The sequence below is a fragment of the Filicampus tigris genome, chromosome 1, assembly GCF_054856515.1.
Source record: "Filicampus tigris isolate MCC_2025a chromosome 1, RoL_Ftig_1.0, whole genome shotgun sequence".
Classification (NCBI taxonomy): Eukaryota; Metazoa; Chordata; class Actinopteri; order Syngnathiformes; family Syngnathidae; genus Filicampus; species Filicampus tigris.
The window spans coordinates 9,795,517-9,812,168 of NC_141217.1; the positions used below are offsets into that span (position 1 = coordinate 9,795,517).

Here is a 16,652-nt window from a genome sequence, read left to right on the forward strand (position 1 = left end):
AGATTGTTTTTGCCCTGATCCTTGCCTGCCAGACCTGCAATTTTAATGACGCAGCCATCCAGGAAATCTTTCAGGGGGCGTTAAACGATACTCCAAGAGATGAGCCACCTAGCCTTGACCGACTTATTAGTCTTGCCATCAAGCTTGATTATTGTGACCGCGAGCGCCAGAGGGAATGTTCCAGACTCCGGTCAACGGCAACTACGCCTTCATGTCAGTGTGCTTCTGCCTTCCCTGAGCCACAGATCTTGACTACTGTACCGCCCTCCAGCGGTGACTGTGAGCTCATTCAGCTGGGACGTGTCCAGCTCACAGAGAATGAGAGGACTCGCAGACGCAGTGCCAATTTATGCCTTTACTGTGTAGGAAAAGGGCACTTTATTGCCGATTGTGCTCTGGGGCCTGGAAGAAGGGTAGGTTCGTCTATTGGTAAGGACAAATTGTTTAATCTAACCTCCAACACCGTCTGCTCAGTGCATTTCAAGCTCCCTGCTACTCTCGTTTGGAAGGATCTGTCAATGCCCTTCTCTGTTCTTGTTGATTCCACTACAGATGACAACCTCATAGACAGCAGCCTGGTGCAGCAGATGGGCATTGATCTATGATCGCTGTCGACCCCGATTACAGCCTGAGCTCTCAACACCTTCTTTACAACATAACTCAGGAGACTGTGCCAGTTTCCCTTAGACTGTCAGGGAACCATCAGGAGGTAATACGTTTCTACCTCTTTGACAAGTCCCATTAGTTCTTGGTTTACCATGGTTCAAGATCCACAACCCTCAGATGGGACGCAAGATTACTTCCTGGAGCAACTTCTGTCACAAGACATGTTTGAGGTCAGCTGTGGGGCCTGCCAGTATACCTCAACTACCCGAACAACCAGATCTATCTCTCATTCCTGCCTGTTATCATGACCTTTCTCCTGTTTTTAGTAAATACTGTGCCAAGTCCGTACCTCCGCACGGATCAAATGATTGCGCCATTGACCTCAAATCGGGTGCAGCCCTCCCTAGCGGTCGGCTGTATAACATCTCGCAACGAGAAGTAATGGAGGACTACATTACTGAGTCGCTTGCTGCTGGAATCATCTGACCCTCCTCTTCCCCTATGGGGGCGGGATTCTTTTTTGTGGACAAGAAAGACAAGACCCTGCGTCCGTGTCTAGTCTACAGAGGATTTAACAGCATTACTGTCAGGAAAGGGTACCCCTTGCCATTCATAGACTCTGCTTTCACCCCACTCCATGGTGCCACCATTTTCACTAAACTATACGTTCGTCATGCTTAACACCTGGTCCGCATTAAAGAAGGGGACGAATGGATGACAGCTTTCAATACTCACAGGGGCCACTGCGAGTACCTTGTCATGCCACCATCTCACCAATGCTCCTGCAGTCTTCCAGACTTTGGTCAATGATGTCTTACAAGACATGATTGGTGTGTTTGCCTTTGTGTATCTGGATGACATCCTGATATTTTCCAGTTATCAATCTCAACATGAGCACCATGTGCGCCAAGTTTTTCAAAGGCTTCTTGAGAACAAGCTCTACATAAAGCAGGAGAAGTTTGAGTTCAATGTCCCCCACAACCACTTTTCTAGTATGCGTCATTGCCGAGGGTGAGCTCCAAATGGACCCAGCGAAGGTGAGGGCTGTAGCTAATTGGCCTAAACCCTACTCCAGGAAGCAATGGCTTTCTTGGGTTCGCAAATTTCTACCGGAAGTTCATTAGGAATTACAGCCACGTTGCAGTCCCTCTCACCGCCCTCACGTCATCATTGAAGTCCTTCCGGTGGTCCCACGAAGCGGACCTGGCTTTCAACGACCTGAAGAAGCGATTTGTTTCTGCTCCAGTTCTCATTCATCCTGACCCAACTCAACAATTTATCGTCGAAGTGGATGCTTCAGATGTGGGCGTGGGCGCTGTGTTGTCGCAGCGGTCCACAGACGGGAAGGTGCTTTCTTTTAACGAAGACTTTCCACAGCTGAACGCAACTACAGCATCGGGGACAAGGAACCAGGTTGACAAGGATGCTCTGTCTCGTCAATTCACCCCTGTGTGCGATGAGTCTGAACCTGAACCCATCTTGTCTTCAACCTGTTTTCTGGCATCCCTTACTTGGGAGATTGAGTCTCATAAAAACGTCCCAACAAGGGCAGCCTGACCCTGGTGGAGGTCCCAGGGATTGCTTGTTTGTCCCTCCCTCCATCCGTTCCCAGGTGCTTGAATGGGGACATTCCTTGCCTTTCAAGTGTCATCCTTGAATCCGCCGAACATTGGCATTTCTCCGTCGACGCTTCTGGTGGCCATCCATGGAGGAGGACACAAGAGCATTCGTTTCTGCTTGTGCAGTATGTGCACGGAGTAAGAACTCCACCAAACCCAGCTCTGGCCTGCTACGATCGCTCCCAGTACCTGGACACTCCTGGTCACACATAGCAGTGGATTTCTTCACCAGCCTCCCTCCTTCGGGTGGCAACACAGTGATCCTTACCATTGCAGATAGATTTTCTAAAGCTGCCCACTTCTTGGCATTGTCAAAACTTCCATCGCCCAAGGAGACTGCTGAGTTGTTGATCAAGAATGTTTTTTGTCTCCATGGTATTCCCTCTGATATTGTGTCTGACAGGGTCCCCCAGTTCACTTCACAAGTCTGGAGATCCTTCTGTGCTGAGCTGGGCATCGGAGTCAGCCTGTCCTCGGGTTACCACCCACAAACTGACGGGCAAGCGGAGTGAGTCAACCAGCAAATGGTGTCTGCTCTACGCTGTATAACCCACTCGAACCCGACTTCTTGGAGCTCCCAACTGGCCTGGGTTGAATATACTCACAATGCTGCTTGCTTCAGATCGGTTTTTGCCTTGCTCCTTTCCTGCTAGACCTGTGCCCTTCCAACAGCTGAACAAACGAAAAAACACCAATAAAATACTTTGCTACGCCGGCTTCCTGCTAACACCTCGTCATGAAGGTGAATGCTGATCACCGAAATTGCACAAGGTCTGAAGAAAAAAGTTAAAAACGTTGACTCTGAAGACATGATGCACATTTTTGAGACAAATAACATACTGTAATGAATTGGGTTATCTGCATTGTGGTGAGGTTTGCGTTTTGTTAAGTTGTTGTTTCCGAGGTTCCTGAATGCATCATGCGGCTCGCTAGATGGAAGGGCTGCGAGTGAGGAATGAGCGGACAGGGAGGATGAAGAGATCTGTGTGTACTTACGACAGAACTGTTGTTGCACCGTAGTTGTAATAATAAAAAGGCAGCCGTGTTGGAATAATAAAAAGGGAGATAACAAAGCTTCGTATGCCGTTGTGTCTTTGGAAGACGTTACAATACACTTCAATTGGACACTTCTAATTTATTTTCAACATAAGGATGAAAGAGCCGCATGCGGCCCTGGAGCCGCGAGTTGCCGACCCATGCATTAGATGATGCTGATTATTCACATCTCACTGGTAAACACCCAGTAACAATAGCAATTAGAGTTGTCATTTATTAATTTTATTAAAAACAATGTTTTTTTCACTCGTTTAACCATTCACTGTGCTCAAATGTAGTCCATTATTTGATATGGGAAAGATCTAAATGAACCAACAGTCAAAGTGGAAAAAAAAATCATTGAGGGTCTATTGTACTGGTGTTAATCTCTACTGACCTGTGCGGTGCACAAACATCTTGCAATTAAACAGACTTTACCTGTGACAAGGAGCCTTCCAGTTGTACTCGACATGCCAAATCTATTCCTAGCGAAGCACGTATAGCTGCCTGCGTCAGACTTGCTCACATTGGCAAGCCTCAGTGTTCCATCGGGTGAAAGAGTGATCCTAGAAGAGTGCAACGACACACGCAGCAGTTTTTGAGCCAACATCAATTAATGCCGAGTGATTTTATCATGACATGAAGTTAAGAGTCCCGACTGGAGTCCAGGGTCTGAGTCCAGTAAATGAGCACTTCACGTGTGCCGAAATCAGCTTTATTTGCTGGTTATGTTTCAACAGGGAATTTCATTGAATCCTCTAAGAGAATGTTTTTAAGATTATCCATCCATCCATACATTGAGCTGAACACTAAATAAACATCCAAACTTGAGGACATACCTGTTATTGGTGAGAATAGGAAGGTTTCCTTTCTTCCATAAAATGCTCGCCAAGGGATATGCTTGGGGTTTACACTCCAATGTCACTGTGCTTCCTGCCTTGGCCTTAAGCAAAGCTCTGAGGACAGTCCCTGTGAAGTCTGGAGGAGAGGCTGATAGGAAACAAAAAGCAGATTTCACAAAACGACTGCGACAAGCCAAGAAATTTGGAATTCAATCAAAATGTTCTACACAATGCCATCCATCCATTATCTATACCGCTTATCCTCACAAGGGTCGCGGGCATGCTGGAGCCTATCCCAGCTGTCTTCGGGCAGTAGGCGGGGGACACCCTGAATTGGTTGCCAGCCAATCGCAGGGCACACAGAGACAAACAAATATCCACACACACAATCACACCTAGGGCCAATTTAGAGTGTCCAATCAACTTACCATGCATGTTTTTGGAATGTGGGAGGAAACCGGAGTACTCGGAGAAAATCCACGCAGGCACAGGGAGAACATGCAAACTCCACACAGGGTGGCCGGAGCCGGGATCAAACCCACGACCTCTGAACTGTGAGGCGGACGTGCTAACCAGTCGACCACCCGCCCGTTCTACACAATGATGAGCCAAAATTCCAACAAAACTTGGAATTACAATCATCATGACCAGTAAATCTTGTAGGAGTTTAGCACAGTGAGAATCTAAAGGATTTAACTCACAAGTGTGCTTAGCGGTGTTGTGTTTTGTTGTTATGCCACCACAGAAGGGTAAAGAAAAGATCTGATAATAACCGTGGAACATGAAATGAAACTTACGGAGGAAGGTGTTCGGCTTCTCTCGACAATATGAGCAATCTGATTAATTACATTTTAGTTAAACATATGGATTAAGAGTGTGTACCTGATTTTTCATGTCAACTAACAATGTTTTGTATCAATTTCATAAAATAAATCGGCATTAACTGACAGCATCTTTAACCACCTCCCTTCTCCTTTGTGTCTTCAAAGTGCGAGTAAGTTTACTACATCTTAATTTTATTTTAATGTGAATAACTTGTAAAATAAATTATTTTAGGCTAATTTCCAGACACGACTGTCCCTATATCAGAAACGAAATCAGGCACAAGCCACAACAAAAGTTATTAGTGGAAACTAAAGAAATAACAAAAACAAAAAATTTAAAAACATTTTGGTTAACGAAGTAAAATAAAAATCCTTTAAAGCGGAAGTCAACCCAAACATATTTTTTTCAAGAATATGTTCCCAGCAGGCTCACTAGTTGATACACGGCATTCTGATTAATTTTGCGTTTGTGGAATATAAATTAAGCAGCATAATGCGCTCATTTTTAGCTATCTCTGGGGTGGCCATTTTGTTAGGTTCCCTGATTCTGCTCCTTGAGCCCCGCCCCTTCCTTTCTGTGTGTGTGTGTGTGTGTGTGTGTGTGTGTGTGTGTGTGTGTGTGTGTGTGTGTGTGTGTGTGTGTGTGTCTATGGTTGTCTTGGTGCAGGTGTGGAGAGATGATTGGTGCTGGGACCAGGTGCAAGCCATCACCATCAGCAGCTTACTTAAACTGGGCCCAACCACCACCTCGTCGCCAGATCAACACTCTCGATTCAGAGTTTGTGCATCCAGCAACTATCCTGGACTCTTTCAAGTACTTTCAGAAATTTGAACCTGCTTTTATATCGCTTCTCAGGTTATCCTGCACTCAGCCTGCCAATGCCGTGCCGCGAACCCCGCCTGTTCCCAAGACAACTTCTGGACTTTCTCTCCGATCTACACCTTCATCCCTGTTTCAATAAACACATCACTGTATTTCTCAACTTGTCTCAGGTCCCTGCAATTGGGCCCTCCTCACACCCAGAACCCTGACACATTTTGTCTTTTGTCGATTGAAAATGACGTCACAACTGCTCACAATGACCAATCAAGGCTGACCTGTTTTCTGAATCTGAGCCGCGATTGGTCGTTGTGAGCAGTTGTGATGTCATTTTTAGTTGACAGAAGACAAGATGGCCGCCCCCGGAGATGGCTAAAAACGAGTGGATTAACACTTATTCTACAAACGCATTATTTATCAGAATGCCCTCTTTCAACTAGTGGGCTTGCATAGAACATATTCTTGAAAAAAAAAAAAAATTGCATTGACTTCCCTTTAAAAAAAAATAATAATCACCGTCCAAATAGACTATTACATAGATGAAAAAAAATGGGCTTCTGACTATGCTTAGTCTATTTTTCTAAGTTTCCCATCTATTGTCTATCGCCTTCAAAATGGGCGTCCGTCATTGGCGGATAGGCGGACCAATCCGTCACATATGCGGAATGTCCAGCTCTGATGTGCGGCACAGGCTGGTACAGTGCCAGCAGGATCATAGGGAGAAAAGGCGTTTTAGAGCGAAAAACAATGTGTCATAAATAAATAATTGATGACTTTGACGATTAAATGAATTGTCGAAGACCGATCGTGGATGTAGTCGTGTTACGGTCGACTAATCTTAGCAGCCATCCTGTGAGTGAAATAAAATCACTTGTAATATCATCATTGTTCTAAAAAAAATAAATTAAAAGGTTTCCCTAACAAATTATTGGTGTTACACTTCAAACAATCATATTGTGGCATTTCTGTTCGCATTTGACAGGTAAATATCGTAAACTATATTTTAAATGTGTTTGACCTCCACAAAACATCCTGACTGACCCCATTATCCACTAAACCAGACAACCTTTTAGAATGTCAGTAAAATGACCTTTAAAATTCTAGAGCAACAATGATTTGATGATTTAAGGGAGAGATAAATGTCACCCTACCTAAAACCATTAGTTCAGCAGCAAAATATATAATGCTGTGCTCGTTCTCTGCCACACACTGGTACATTCCGGCATCGGAAAGTGTTAGCACAGACACGGAGAGAGCGCCGTCCTTCACAAGGATCCTGTCCTGTGAGGGATGAAAGAAAGTAATTATTGCCTGACACTTAAGATAGCCTTTGCTTTGCTCGGTGGACTCTGGCAAAGTTTAATAGGCATCGGATTGGGCATAGATCAATACTGGATTAACAAATAAGAAATGAATCAATCCATGGTAGAAACCACATTTGTGTCTGCCAAATAAAGCCCAGCAAACTCTCACCATCATGTAAACCGCAATTTAGTTTGCAAGCCGGCTCATCTTAGAGCAGCTTTACTCACTGAAATGTTTGCATGGAAATATTCTGCGGTGAGTCTTTGGTTTCATTCAAGAAGCTTGTGAGAAGAAATGCATTGAGAGCAACATTTTGGCTGTAGATTTCATGTGTGCTTTACACCTGACAATATATGCTGGCCCAATACTGTTTATATTTTCAGCTAACAATTACAAAAATTATTACATTGTAATAAAAAGTAAAATACAGTATATAACAATATTAATAGAATCAATGATTATGTAGTGGTTCACGTGTCCATGCAGGCAGCATAGGTTCAGTTCCCACCCACTGACGGTGTGAATGTGAATGCGAATTTTTGTCTGTCTCTGTATGTACCCTGTGTTCGACTGGCGACCATTTTAGGGTGTTGTCTGCCTTTCTTCCAAAGGCAGCTGAGGCAGGTTCCAGCTCCCAGCGACCCTGAACATGGTAAGAGGTATCGAAAATGGCTGAATGTGTTAGAATATGCTCGAGCACAATCAAACAAGAGTGTGCGACGTTAATTTCACAGAAATTCAATAAAATACAAAAAAAGCAGCTCTGATCAGATTCGGACATGGCACAAAAAATTCAAAGAGGAAGGCTGCCTGTGAAGGGCAAATACTGATGTAACGTGTCGTGTCATGGGTGGCGCTCATATTGAATCATTTGTGAAGCGTTGTGAAATCTGTTATAAAATATAGATCCAATTGACTGTGATGCTGTAATTTTCATGAAGAAATCTTTTATTTTTATACATGAAGTCGAATAATTTGTTTTGCCTAGGACATGCAGTTACTCAGATATTCGTATTTTAAATGATGTAAAATTTTTTAGGATACCCTGTACGATGGTGACACCCAACTTAATGTAATTAGACACATTATTAAATGAGTTAGTTTGCATTGTTTTGATCGCTGTTTCCCATTTCTGTTGGTTGCAGCTTCCTGCACGGTTGTAACTGCACCGTGAGTGGCCAGCATTTTAGTAAGTGTTCATGCAATCGTTGGACAATCTTACCGGCCAGTGATGGTAGCATCACCACTAAATGTTGGTTGTGTCAGACAGTGTGTGCGTAATACTGTCGTAACTTGATATGCTCTGCAACGCTACCTGATCCACTACTATGTTGTTGATAAAGACATGGATTTCTTTCTTGCTGTACTCAGTAGAAATGAGCAGTGAAAGGGCAGCAGCTGTAAAGAAGATTAACTACAACTGAAAAAAAATGTTGAATTTAATCAATTTTATTTCATCCCGATTATCTTATTTCATGCAACCACTTGATGAAATAAAATGTAGTAAATTCAAGACAACATTTTTATCATTGGAGTATACAGAACCCCCCTGCTATTCGTTGGGGGAGGGTGGGGGGGGGGTGTTCGGGGGGCCAAGCACGGTCGTGAATAGCGGAAAAAAAGTTGTTGGAATTACCTACGCTGATAATTTTGCTTGATTATGTGCCTAGTGAGTTTATTTAATAAATACCTTGACAGACATTTGGATGATCAAACAACATCCATCCATCCATCATCCATACCGCTTCTCCTCACAAGGGTCGCGGGCGTGCTGTAGCCTATCCCAGCTGTTTTCGGGCATTAGGCGGGGAGACACCCCGAATTGGTTGCCAGCCAATCTCAGGGCACACAGAGACAAACAACCATTCACACTCACAATCACACCTAGGGGCAATTTAGAGTGTCCAATCAATTTACCATGCATGTTTTGGAATGTGGGAGGAAACCGGAGTACCCGGAGAAAACCCACGCAAGCACCGGAAGAACATGCAAACTCCACACAGGGTGGCCGGAGCCGGGATCGAACCCACAACCTCTGAACTGTGAGGCGGACGTGCTAACCAGTCGACCAACAAACAACATGTCCACTTGAAATAAATGCTCGTATCAGACAGACTGTTGAGGTCAATCTCCTTAAATAAGGACTACTGTTAGGCATTATTCAACACGCATAAATAAATCTCTGTAACGCTATAGACAATCAAGCTAAAAGCTGTGCTTCTCGCAAAGGCTTACAAAGACTGTAGAAGCAAGGTGTATTTCAAGCTCACTGTCTCCTAATCAAGTGGGTCTTAAATATGCGCCATTAATAATGAAGCGCTGCGAGTGACTCCATTCATATGAAATGGAGCAACCTCCGTGGGGACACGCTGCTGCACTCTGTGTGATCTGCAGAGGTAGAAAGAGAACCATGTCTCTTCACTCTGTGACATGTTTACACCCTCCTTCCATCGCACCCTGAATTTCACTTGGAAACTCAGCAACGAGTTTGACGAGAGAAAATAAAAAAATCAAAGGTTGAGTTGAAGGGGAAGATTAAGTCTTGAGAATAAAACACTGGTGAAGACAAGATGCACTCATACCCTGGAGAGCAGCGGCTGGCCGTCCTTCAGCCACGTGTGAATAGGTTTAGGTTTGCCGCTGGCCCGACACTCCCAGTCCAAATTCTCCTCTATGGCCAGAGCTGTGTCCTTCATGGTTTGAATCCACTGAGGCTTGGCTGAGGGAACACAAACACAAGGCCTACATATTTGGATGGGGCAAAATTGTGTCACCGCATTGAAAACAGGTCAAATAACAGCGTGCTCATATTGAGCACACCCATACTGCAATTTGTGTTAGCTCTTGCACAGTTAACGCTTTTTCTTTATTTCCTTGGACACAACTCACTTTGGACTTGTCCAATATCACATCAAGTACAATTTTATTCCACTCTCAAATTCACAGGGAAATGTATGCCACACAAAATCAAACTGTAATAGCTGGCATAAAATGAAACCCAGCAATGCTTATTATCTGAGAAGATTGCAATGTTTAGTTCAGACTGCATCAGTAAAAATTGGTTTTAGTACAATCATTAAATGACCAAAGTATAATTCTCAACTGTATCTCACTCAGACCCTATTACAAAATTAAAGCAAGACCATTACACAACTATCAGCCACACTTAAGATATGGATTATTGAATTAATCTATTTATACACATAAGACATTGATAGTTTAGAAAAATGTGAGAACGTGAGCATCCCCTTCGAGAGGTTAACTAAAATGTAATGTTTTTCTTTTTGTTCTTTTTTTGGGGATCAAGTGCTCAGGCTATGCCTCCCCTAAAACAAACAACAATGTCTTGTAGAAAGTCTTTCTCAGAAGACTGAAAGCTTTTATACCTGTAAAGGGGGGACAATCTCCATATGTTTTAATTCCTGTCAGGTTTCCTATAGCAGCGGTGGGAGACTCGACTCCCATAACTTGACTTGAGTCATACTTAAGTCACCAATTTTAGGACTTGGGAATTGCTAGATTGAATTGTAAACACGACTTGGCTTTGACTTGGTATTCATGAGACTCGACTTTGACTTGAACTGCAAGTCCTGCTTGTTTACATTTGAACATTTTCTTTTGAACATTTTAAAAAGAAAAGTAAGTTTTTGTGTAGTACGTGCAAACCTGACAAAAAGTATGTCACGTTACTGTTTGATACTGAGTGCAGAGGCCACCCATGAAGCAAGTCTCATGCAGGGAGTTTGGAAGATTATTACATTTGGAATTAAGGACCATGTCTTTGGTAAAAAAAAAAAAAAAGCAACATGTAAAATTTGCAAAGAGACAACTACAACATTTCCCGTCACTGTAAAACCCTCAAAGATGGGTAAGCTACGTTAAATGTCACAGTTTAGCTAACCGATAGCATTATAGTTTTTCTGTACAAGTTGGAAGTTTGACATTAAAGGTATAGTGTACCATAGAAAGCCAGGAGACCTGTAGCCGTATTCTTGCCCATCTTATTCTCAACCACACACTCATATCCTCCTGTATCTTCCTGTTGGAAGCTGGGGATCTCCAGCACTGCGTTGGCGTACTTCATTTTGACTTTGCTGGGGAATGGAACTGCATTGGCCCTCTTCCAAGTGATCTCGGGGACAGGGCTGTGAGGAGACAGCACAGACACATTTAAGTTCCTCTGAAAGTTGAGATTGTTGACTGTTTAATAGCAGTGCACTAAAGTGCTCGACGGAGCCGAAAGAATCCAGAAGACGTCAACAAAATAAATCTGAATACATCACAACTTTTCGGACCCGTCAAGGTTTAAAATGCTACCTTTTAAGAAATATAATTGCCACAGTAACTTTTCTTTATCCACTAGTTTCTCATCCAATGGCAAAGGATTGAAAACAAGCGTTGAGGAATCCAGCTTACTTCCCGAGAGCGAAACACTCCAGCGTAACTGTTGATCCTTTTGCGGCGGGTACATTGTCTGGGAAATTAACTTCTATTTTTGGCTCGTATTCACCCATCACTCCTATGAAGAGAAAGCGCAAGATCTCATTCTTCCATTATGCAGGACTTACAAGAAATATGGTGTGAATTATAGGCCATAAAAGCAATACAGGAACAAAAAACACATGGATGACCACAATGGAGAACATCACTTGAGAACATGCACAACAATGTCGAGTGGAATAATTTAAATCTGAGTGGAATAGATTTTGAATGCTGGACAGTGTGTCTATTTTAAACTTGTGACGGAATTAAAGACATGTACTGTGCAATGAGTGGAAAGTAACTGGTTGAGCTACTGGAACACTCAATGTAATGGTCCAGTGATGTATGGCTTATGTTTAATTCATTTCAAAACCAATCTTTAGTCCCTATTTTTGTGAAAGTGCACCAGTAGACAACTGGGCCTGTGAATTGCCCAGGGAGCGCTTTTAAAGTGAGCAAGGAGGCAACTGACGGCCATTGTTTTCCTGCCCTACATGGGACAGGCAACTATTTATTTAAAGGCGTTAGCGTTTGATAATTCAACTTAAGTGCCAAACAACTGCAGAAGCACAAAAAGCGTAAGTAGGCAAAGAATAGAACCACAACAGGATTTTATTCCTCACCATCTGTCCTGAGGATGAGAGATGTAGGCGAGCTATGAACTTTGCCCTTTGTGATGCTGTTCATCACGACACAAGTGTAGTTGCCCACGTCGGATGGCTCCACCTTGGCGATGTAAAGGTTTCCGGTCTGCTGAGAGACGAAGCGACGATTGTCTTGCTGGACGAAGTATGGGTACTCGTTAAAGACCCATGCATATGTAAGATCTGTGACAGGAGGGGATAGATTGGCCATGATACAAGACTTTTGGTGAGCTCATGTCATCTGATGGTTTGATTTTTAACCTCCTGAGGAAGTGGGCGTTCCACAAAGCAATACCACTCCTTGCCCTTCTCGAACGGACACAGCGCTTCTGGTGTGGACTTTGAAATGATCCAAGTCTGTGGTGGGAGAGAAGACAAAAGGGACATGATGACAGGATTTGACATACAGACTGTGTATGAGTGGAACAGAGACAGGGTAAAAGCTTTGAGCAGCACACCGACACAAATCCATTAGAAAGGATTGTTGGGGGAATTGCACTTCAGCCACGCCTGAGCAACACAGAAAGAGGCAGAGTGACACAGATAGATACACTTAAGACTTCACTCCAACTGAAAACTTTAAATGCTCTCCTAAAATTGTAACCAAAAACTAATACGGAGATTTGCGATACTGTACGATCCAATACCATACCCTACCATACTCTACTATTGTACTATACTATACCATATCATGCCAAATGATACTATACTTTGTCATACTATACTAATCCATGCCATGTACTAAAACACTCAAATCTACCGTGCTGTATAATATACTGTTTTATATGATACTACGCTATACTATACCATGTCATACAATGCACTATGCCATATGATACTATATGTATATACCATGCCACATAATAATAGCCAGAGGTGGGCATTTTACTACATTTTACTGGTCCGTCATTCATCACCCGTCAGCGGCCTGGGTACCCATCCGTCATTTTTCAGCCCGTCATTCCTCGTGACGAACCATATTGTGATCGTCAGTTGGTCAGTCCGTCAGTCAGTTAAGTGCGTCAGTTAGCCCGTCAAAAAGTTCGTCGGTCTGTCAGTCCGTCACCCCACCCCAACATCCCTAAAAAACGTCAACAAAACGGGCGTCCGTCAGTGATGGATTAAGAGATCCGTCATTGATGGACGCCGTTAGTGACGTTTACACTGATGGACTGAAACCAACTTGTATCAGTGCTTAGGCCGTTATTTTTTAAAGTTTCCGATCATTCGTTTATCGTCAGCAAAACGGGTGTGCGTCAGTGACGGACTGAGGTACTGGTCCATCAGTCTGATGCAATGCCCACCTCTGATAATTGCCTATGTTAATATACTACTATACCATGCCGTGCTAGCCTAAATCATACTCTACTATACGGCACTATAACACATTATATCATAAAATGCCGTAAGCCTACTATACCACACCATCACCATCTTATGCTATGTTATAGGGCATGTCTTGCCTTGCATGCCAATTCCTATCAGTGATAGAATTTTCTTATTTTGACTTAAAGAGAAAGTCAACCCCTCAATTTTCTTTACAAGAATTTGTTCTATGCAGGCCCACTGGTCTAAAAGCGGCATTCTGATTGCTATTGTGTTTGTGGAATATGAGTTAAGTAGTGAAATACACCTGTTTTTGTCCATCTCGGGGGGCGGCCATTTTGTCACTTGCTGTCGACTGAAAATGGCATCACGGTTGCTCAGTGATCAGGTAACGACCAATCATGGCTCAACTTCAGAAAACAGGTAAGCATTGATTGGGTGTTACCTGAGCCATGAGCTCAAATGACTGTAATGTCATTTTCAGTTGACAGCAAGTGACACAACGGCTGCCCCCTGAAATGGCTAAAAATGGGTGGATTTTGCTGCTTAAGTCATATTCCACGAATGCAATATTAATCAGAATGTCTCTTCCGTAGGGGCACATATTACTGTAAAGATTTTATTAGGGGTGACCTCCCCTTTAAGGGTTTTCTACTTCTAAATATTATTTTAAAAATCTAAATTTCACAATACTGCCACACAGTTCATAATATTTCAGAAGTAAAAAAAAAAAATTGTCATAGTGTAATTCAATTGAATCTTTCAGGCATGTTGGAAGGTAGTCAGTCTACAACCACGGCTCATTTGTTTGTTAGTGAAAATTGCACTGAAGACTTGGTATATCGAATATTTGACTCTATAATGTAGTAGCTTCAATATAATGACAATGATATGGATCACACATAAGCCAGGACCTTTTACAGCTAACAACTAATGCATGGTCATTATCTAAGAACTGTCAAATTTACCAGGGTTAAATCGAGGCAAACGTAATCTTTTTGTTTGCTGGAGACGTTTCAACTTCAACCAAAAAGGCTTCTTAATTCATATTTTTCTCCCTGCATATTTGCAGTATGTCTCTGGTGGGAGGAGGTTCGCGCCATCACCTTTTGACAGATTATAACAATGTGCTGACATCCCTCCCCCGAAGATTGTTTCATTCCACTGGAAGAGTGGCCACTTAACGAGCTGTTTTGCCACCAGTCAGATGAACAACCAGTTGATAAGCAGGATGGTTATTCACCAGCTATGCCAGACAAAAACAACTTGCACACTTAAAAATTGGACCCGAAGAAGCTTTTGAATCAAAGGGCGAAACGTCTTCCACAAACAAGAACAGTCCTTTTGATTTGATTCAACCTTTACAAATTACTATAACCTGGATGTCTGAGAATCTACACAGACATGTCTCAATAAAAATAAGTAATTATGCAGATTTTATTCAATTCTCACTGTATTTTGTCAGCCTAATCCTGTGATTAAAGTAACATTTCAGGCATATTGGAAGTCTGAAAGTTTGAAACAACCATGAAAACAACCCTCAACTTCATTAGCAACCTAACTTCCTTTTACGCACTAAAAATACCAAGTAAATGCAGGTATGCAAATATGCCAGGTTTGGTTTCTAATGAGAGATCGTTTAATTTTGAATCATTTGGTTTACTTAAACAACCATTACTTCTAATGTCTGTGAACATCACATGGAATTTATACAGTATGCTTTGTATAATCCTTGACGCTCGCAGCAGTGGATTAATGGTAGCAACACACTATATTTGCATTGAAAAACAGTTAAGGCTCTCTTCAGTGGCCCCAACAGTGAATTTTAAGAAGTTCTAACGGCAATATTGTTTCTGCAGTGAGGGCTGTACCATTTACATCTATTTTTCATGTTTTCAACAAATCACATTTTCAACAAATCAGACCATAACTCTGCAGTGGATGTGTTAAAAGCTTGCTGATTGAAACCAATGGTGCGTGGCTATATGGCTTGAAGCGTAGGTGATCTGCATGAGAAGAGTCCTTAATGAGTGGTAAACATCCTTTTTTTAACAGTTGTTTCCTTTCATTGTCACACATCGGCATTGTGTGAAAAAGAGGATTATACTGCATCTTTTGTAGAACAACCGTATAGCTTTTTCAAAAAGAAACACTTTTTCATGCTTCACTTTGTCCCAGACTACCCAATATCATAACACACTTTGGATTCAGTAAACAAGTCATTGGGGTTGTTTCCTAGTCGTGAAGCTTAAACTGATGAGTCAGAGGTCTTCACACTCAAGCCCCCCTCACACACTTTTAACATTTAATGCAGCTTCACACTACGGCGGTGGCAGTCTAATAAATATTGCAAGTAATTGCTGCGTGTGCCTCTGCATTATTTGCTGACTGGGTGCGATGCCCACGCCACCTGTGACTGACGAGTGACACAAAGTGACAGGGAGTGACTTACAGGCAAACTTGAGATGTGCTCTCCTGCTGAGGATTGCTCCTGCAGTGTTGTAGGCCATACACTGGTAGACGCCTACATCCTGGTAGCGGTCCAGGCCGCTTATAATGAGGTTGCCCCCTGACAGATGCCGCCGTCGATCCAGGCTCAGATTTATGAAAGTCCCATTCAGGGACCATCTGTGGGGTTAAAGACACCATCAGTCCCTGGCCAAATGCACCATCCATTTCTTACAACCAAGCAGGATGCTATAATTGAAGTTGGGTATGAATAATATACCCTAAATATCCACAAACGCTCAGGATGAAATGCACAGTCTGAAAGGTTAGGTTATTGTCAAGAATTCTACAAGCGCAGCTTCAATGCTTCTCTTTAAGCAAACAACAAACGTGACAACTTCGGAGACTACTTTTGAGCTTTGAGCTTACTTTTGCGTGACCTCATATTTGCAGCCTTTATTATATGCAATGTGTCAATAAATGTCATTGACCATTTCAGGAGTATTGTGGCCATGACAATGTCAAAATGTACAGTGAAATTAACAGAAAATCCACAGATCCATCCATTTTCAGGAACGCTTACCCTAATGTGAGCTGGAGCCTAATTTCCAGTTGATTTTTGGGAGATAGGTAGGGTAGACCCTGACGTGGGTGTTATGTCACGTATGTGTATGGAAAGAAGCTACACACACATACACGTA

General features: G+C 42.7%; 1 protein-coding gene across 1 annotated transcript in view; it reads right to left on the bottom strand.

Moving 5' to 3' along the window:
- The window catches only part of cntn3a.2 (contactin 3a, tandem duplicate 2), an 85,457-nt gene that overhangs the window by 41,575 nt on the left and 27,230 nt on the right, over positions 1-16,652 (bottom strand). The window contains exons 4-12 of the mRNA XM_086051346.1: positions 15,956-16,131; positions 12,439-12,534; positions 12,157-12,360; positions 11,468-11,570; positions 11,012-11,196; positions 9,634-9,770; positions 6,898-7,027; positions 4,100-4,250; positions 3,699-3,826 (exon numbers count right to left, since the gene is read on the bottom strand). Coding sequence (XP_085907472.1) covers positions 3,699-3,826; positions 4,100-4,250; positions 6,898-7,027; positions 9,634-9,770; positions 11,012-11,196; positions 11,468-11,570; positions 12,157-12,360; positions 12,439-12,534; positions 15,956-16,131 — 1,310 coding nt within the window. The remainder of the gene's footprint in view (positions 1-3,698; positions 3,827-4,099; positions 4,251-6,897; positions 7,028-9,633; positions 9,771-11,011; positions 11,197-11,467; positions 11,571-12,156; positions 12,361-12,438; positions 12,535-15,955; positions 16,132-16,652) is intronic.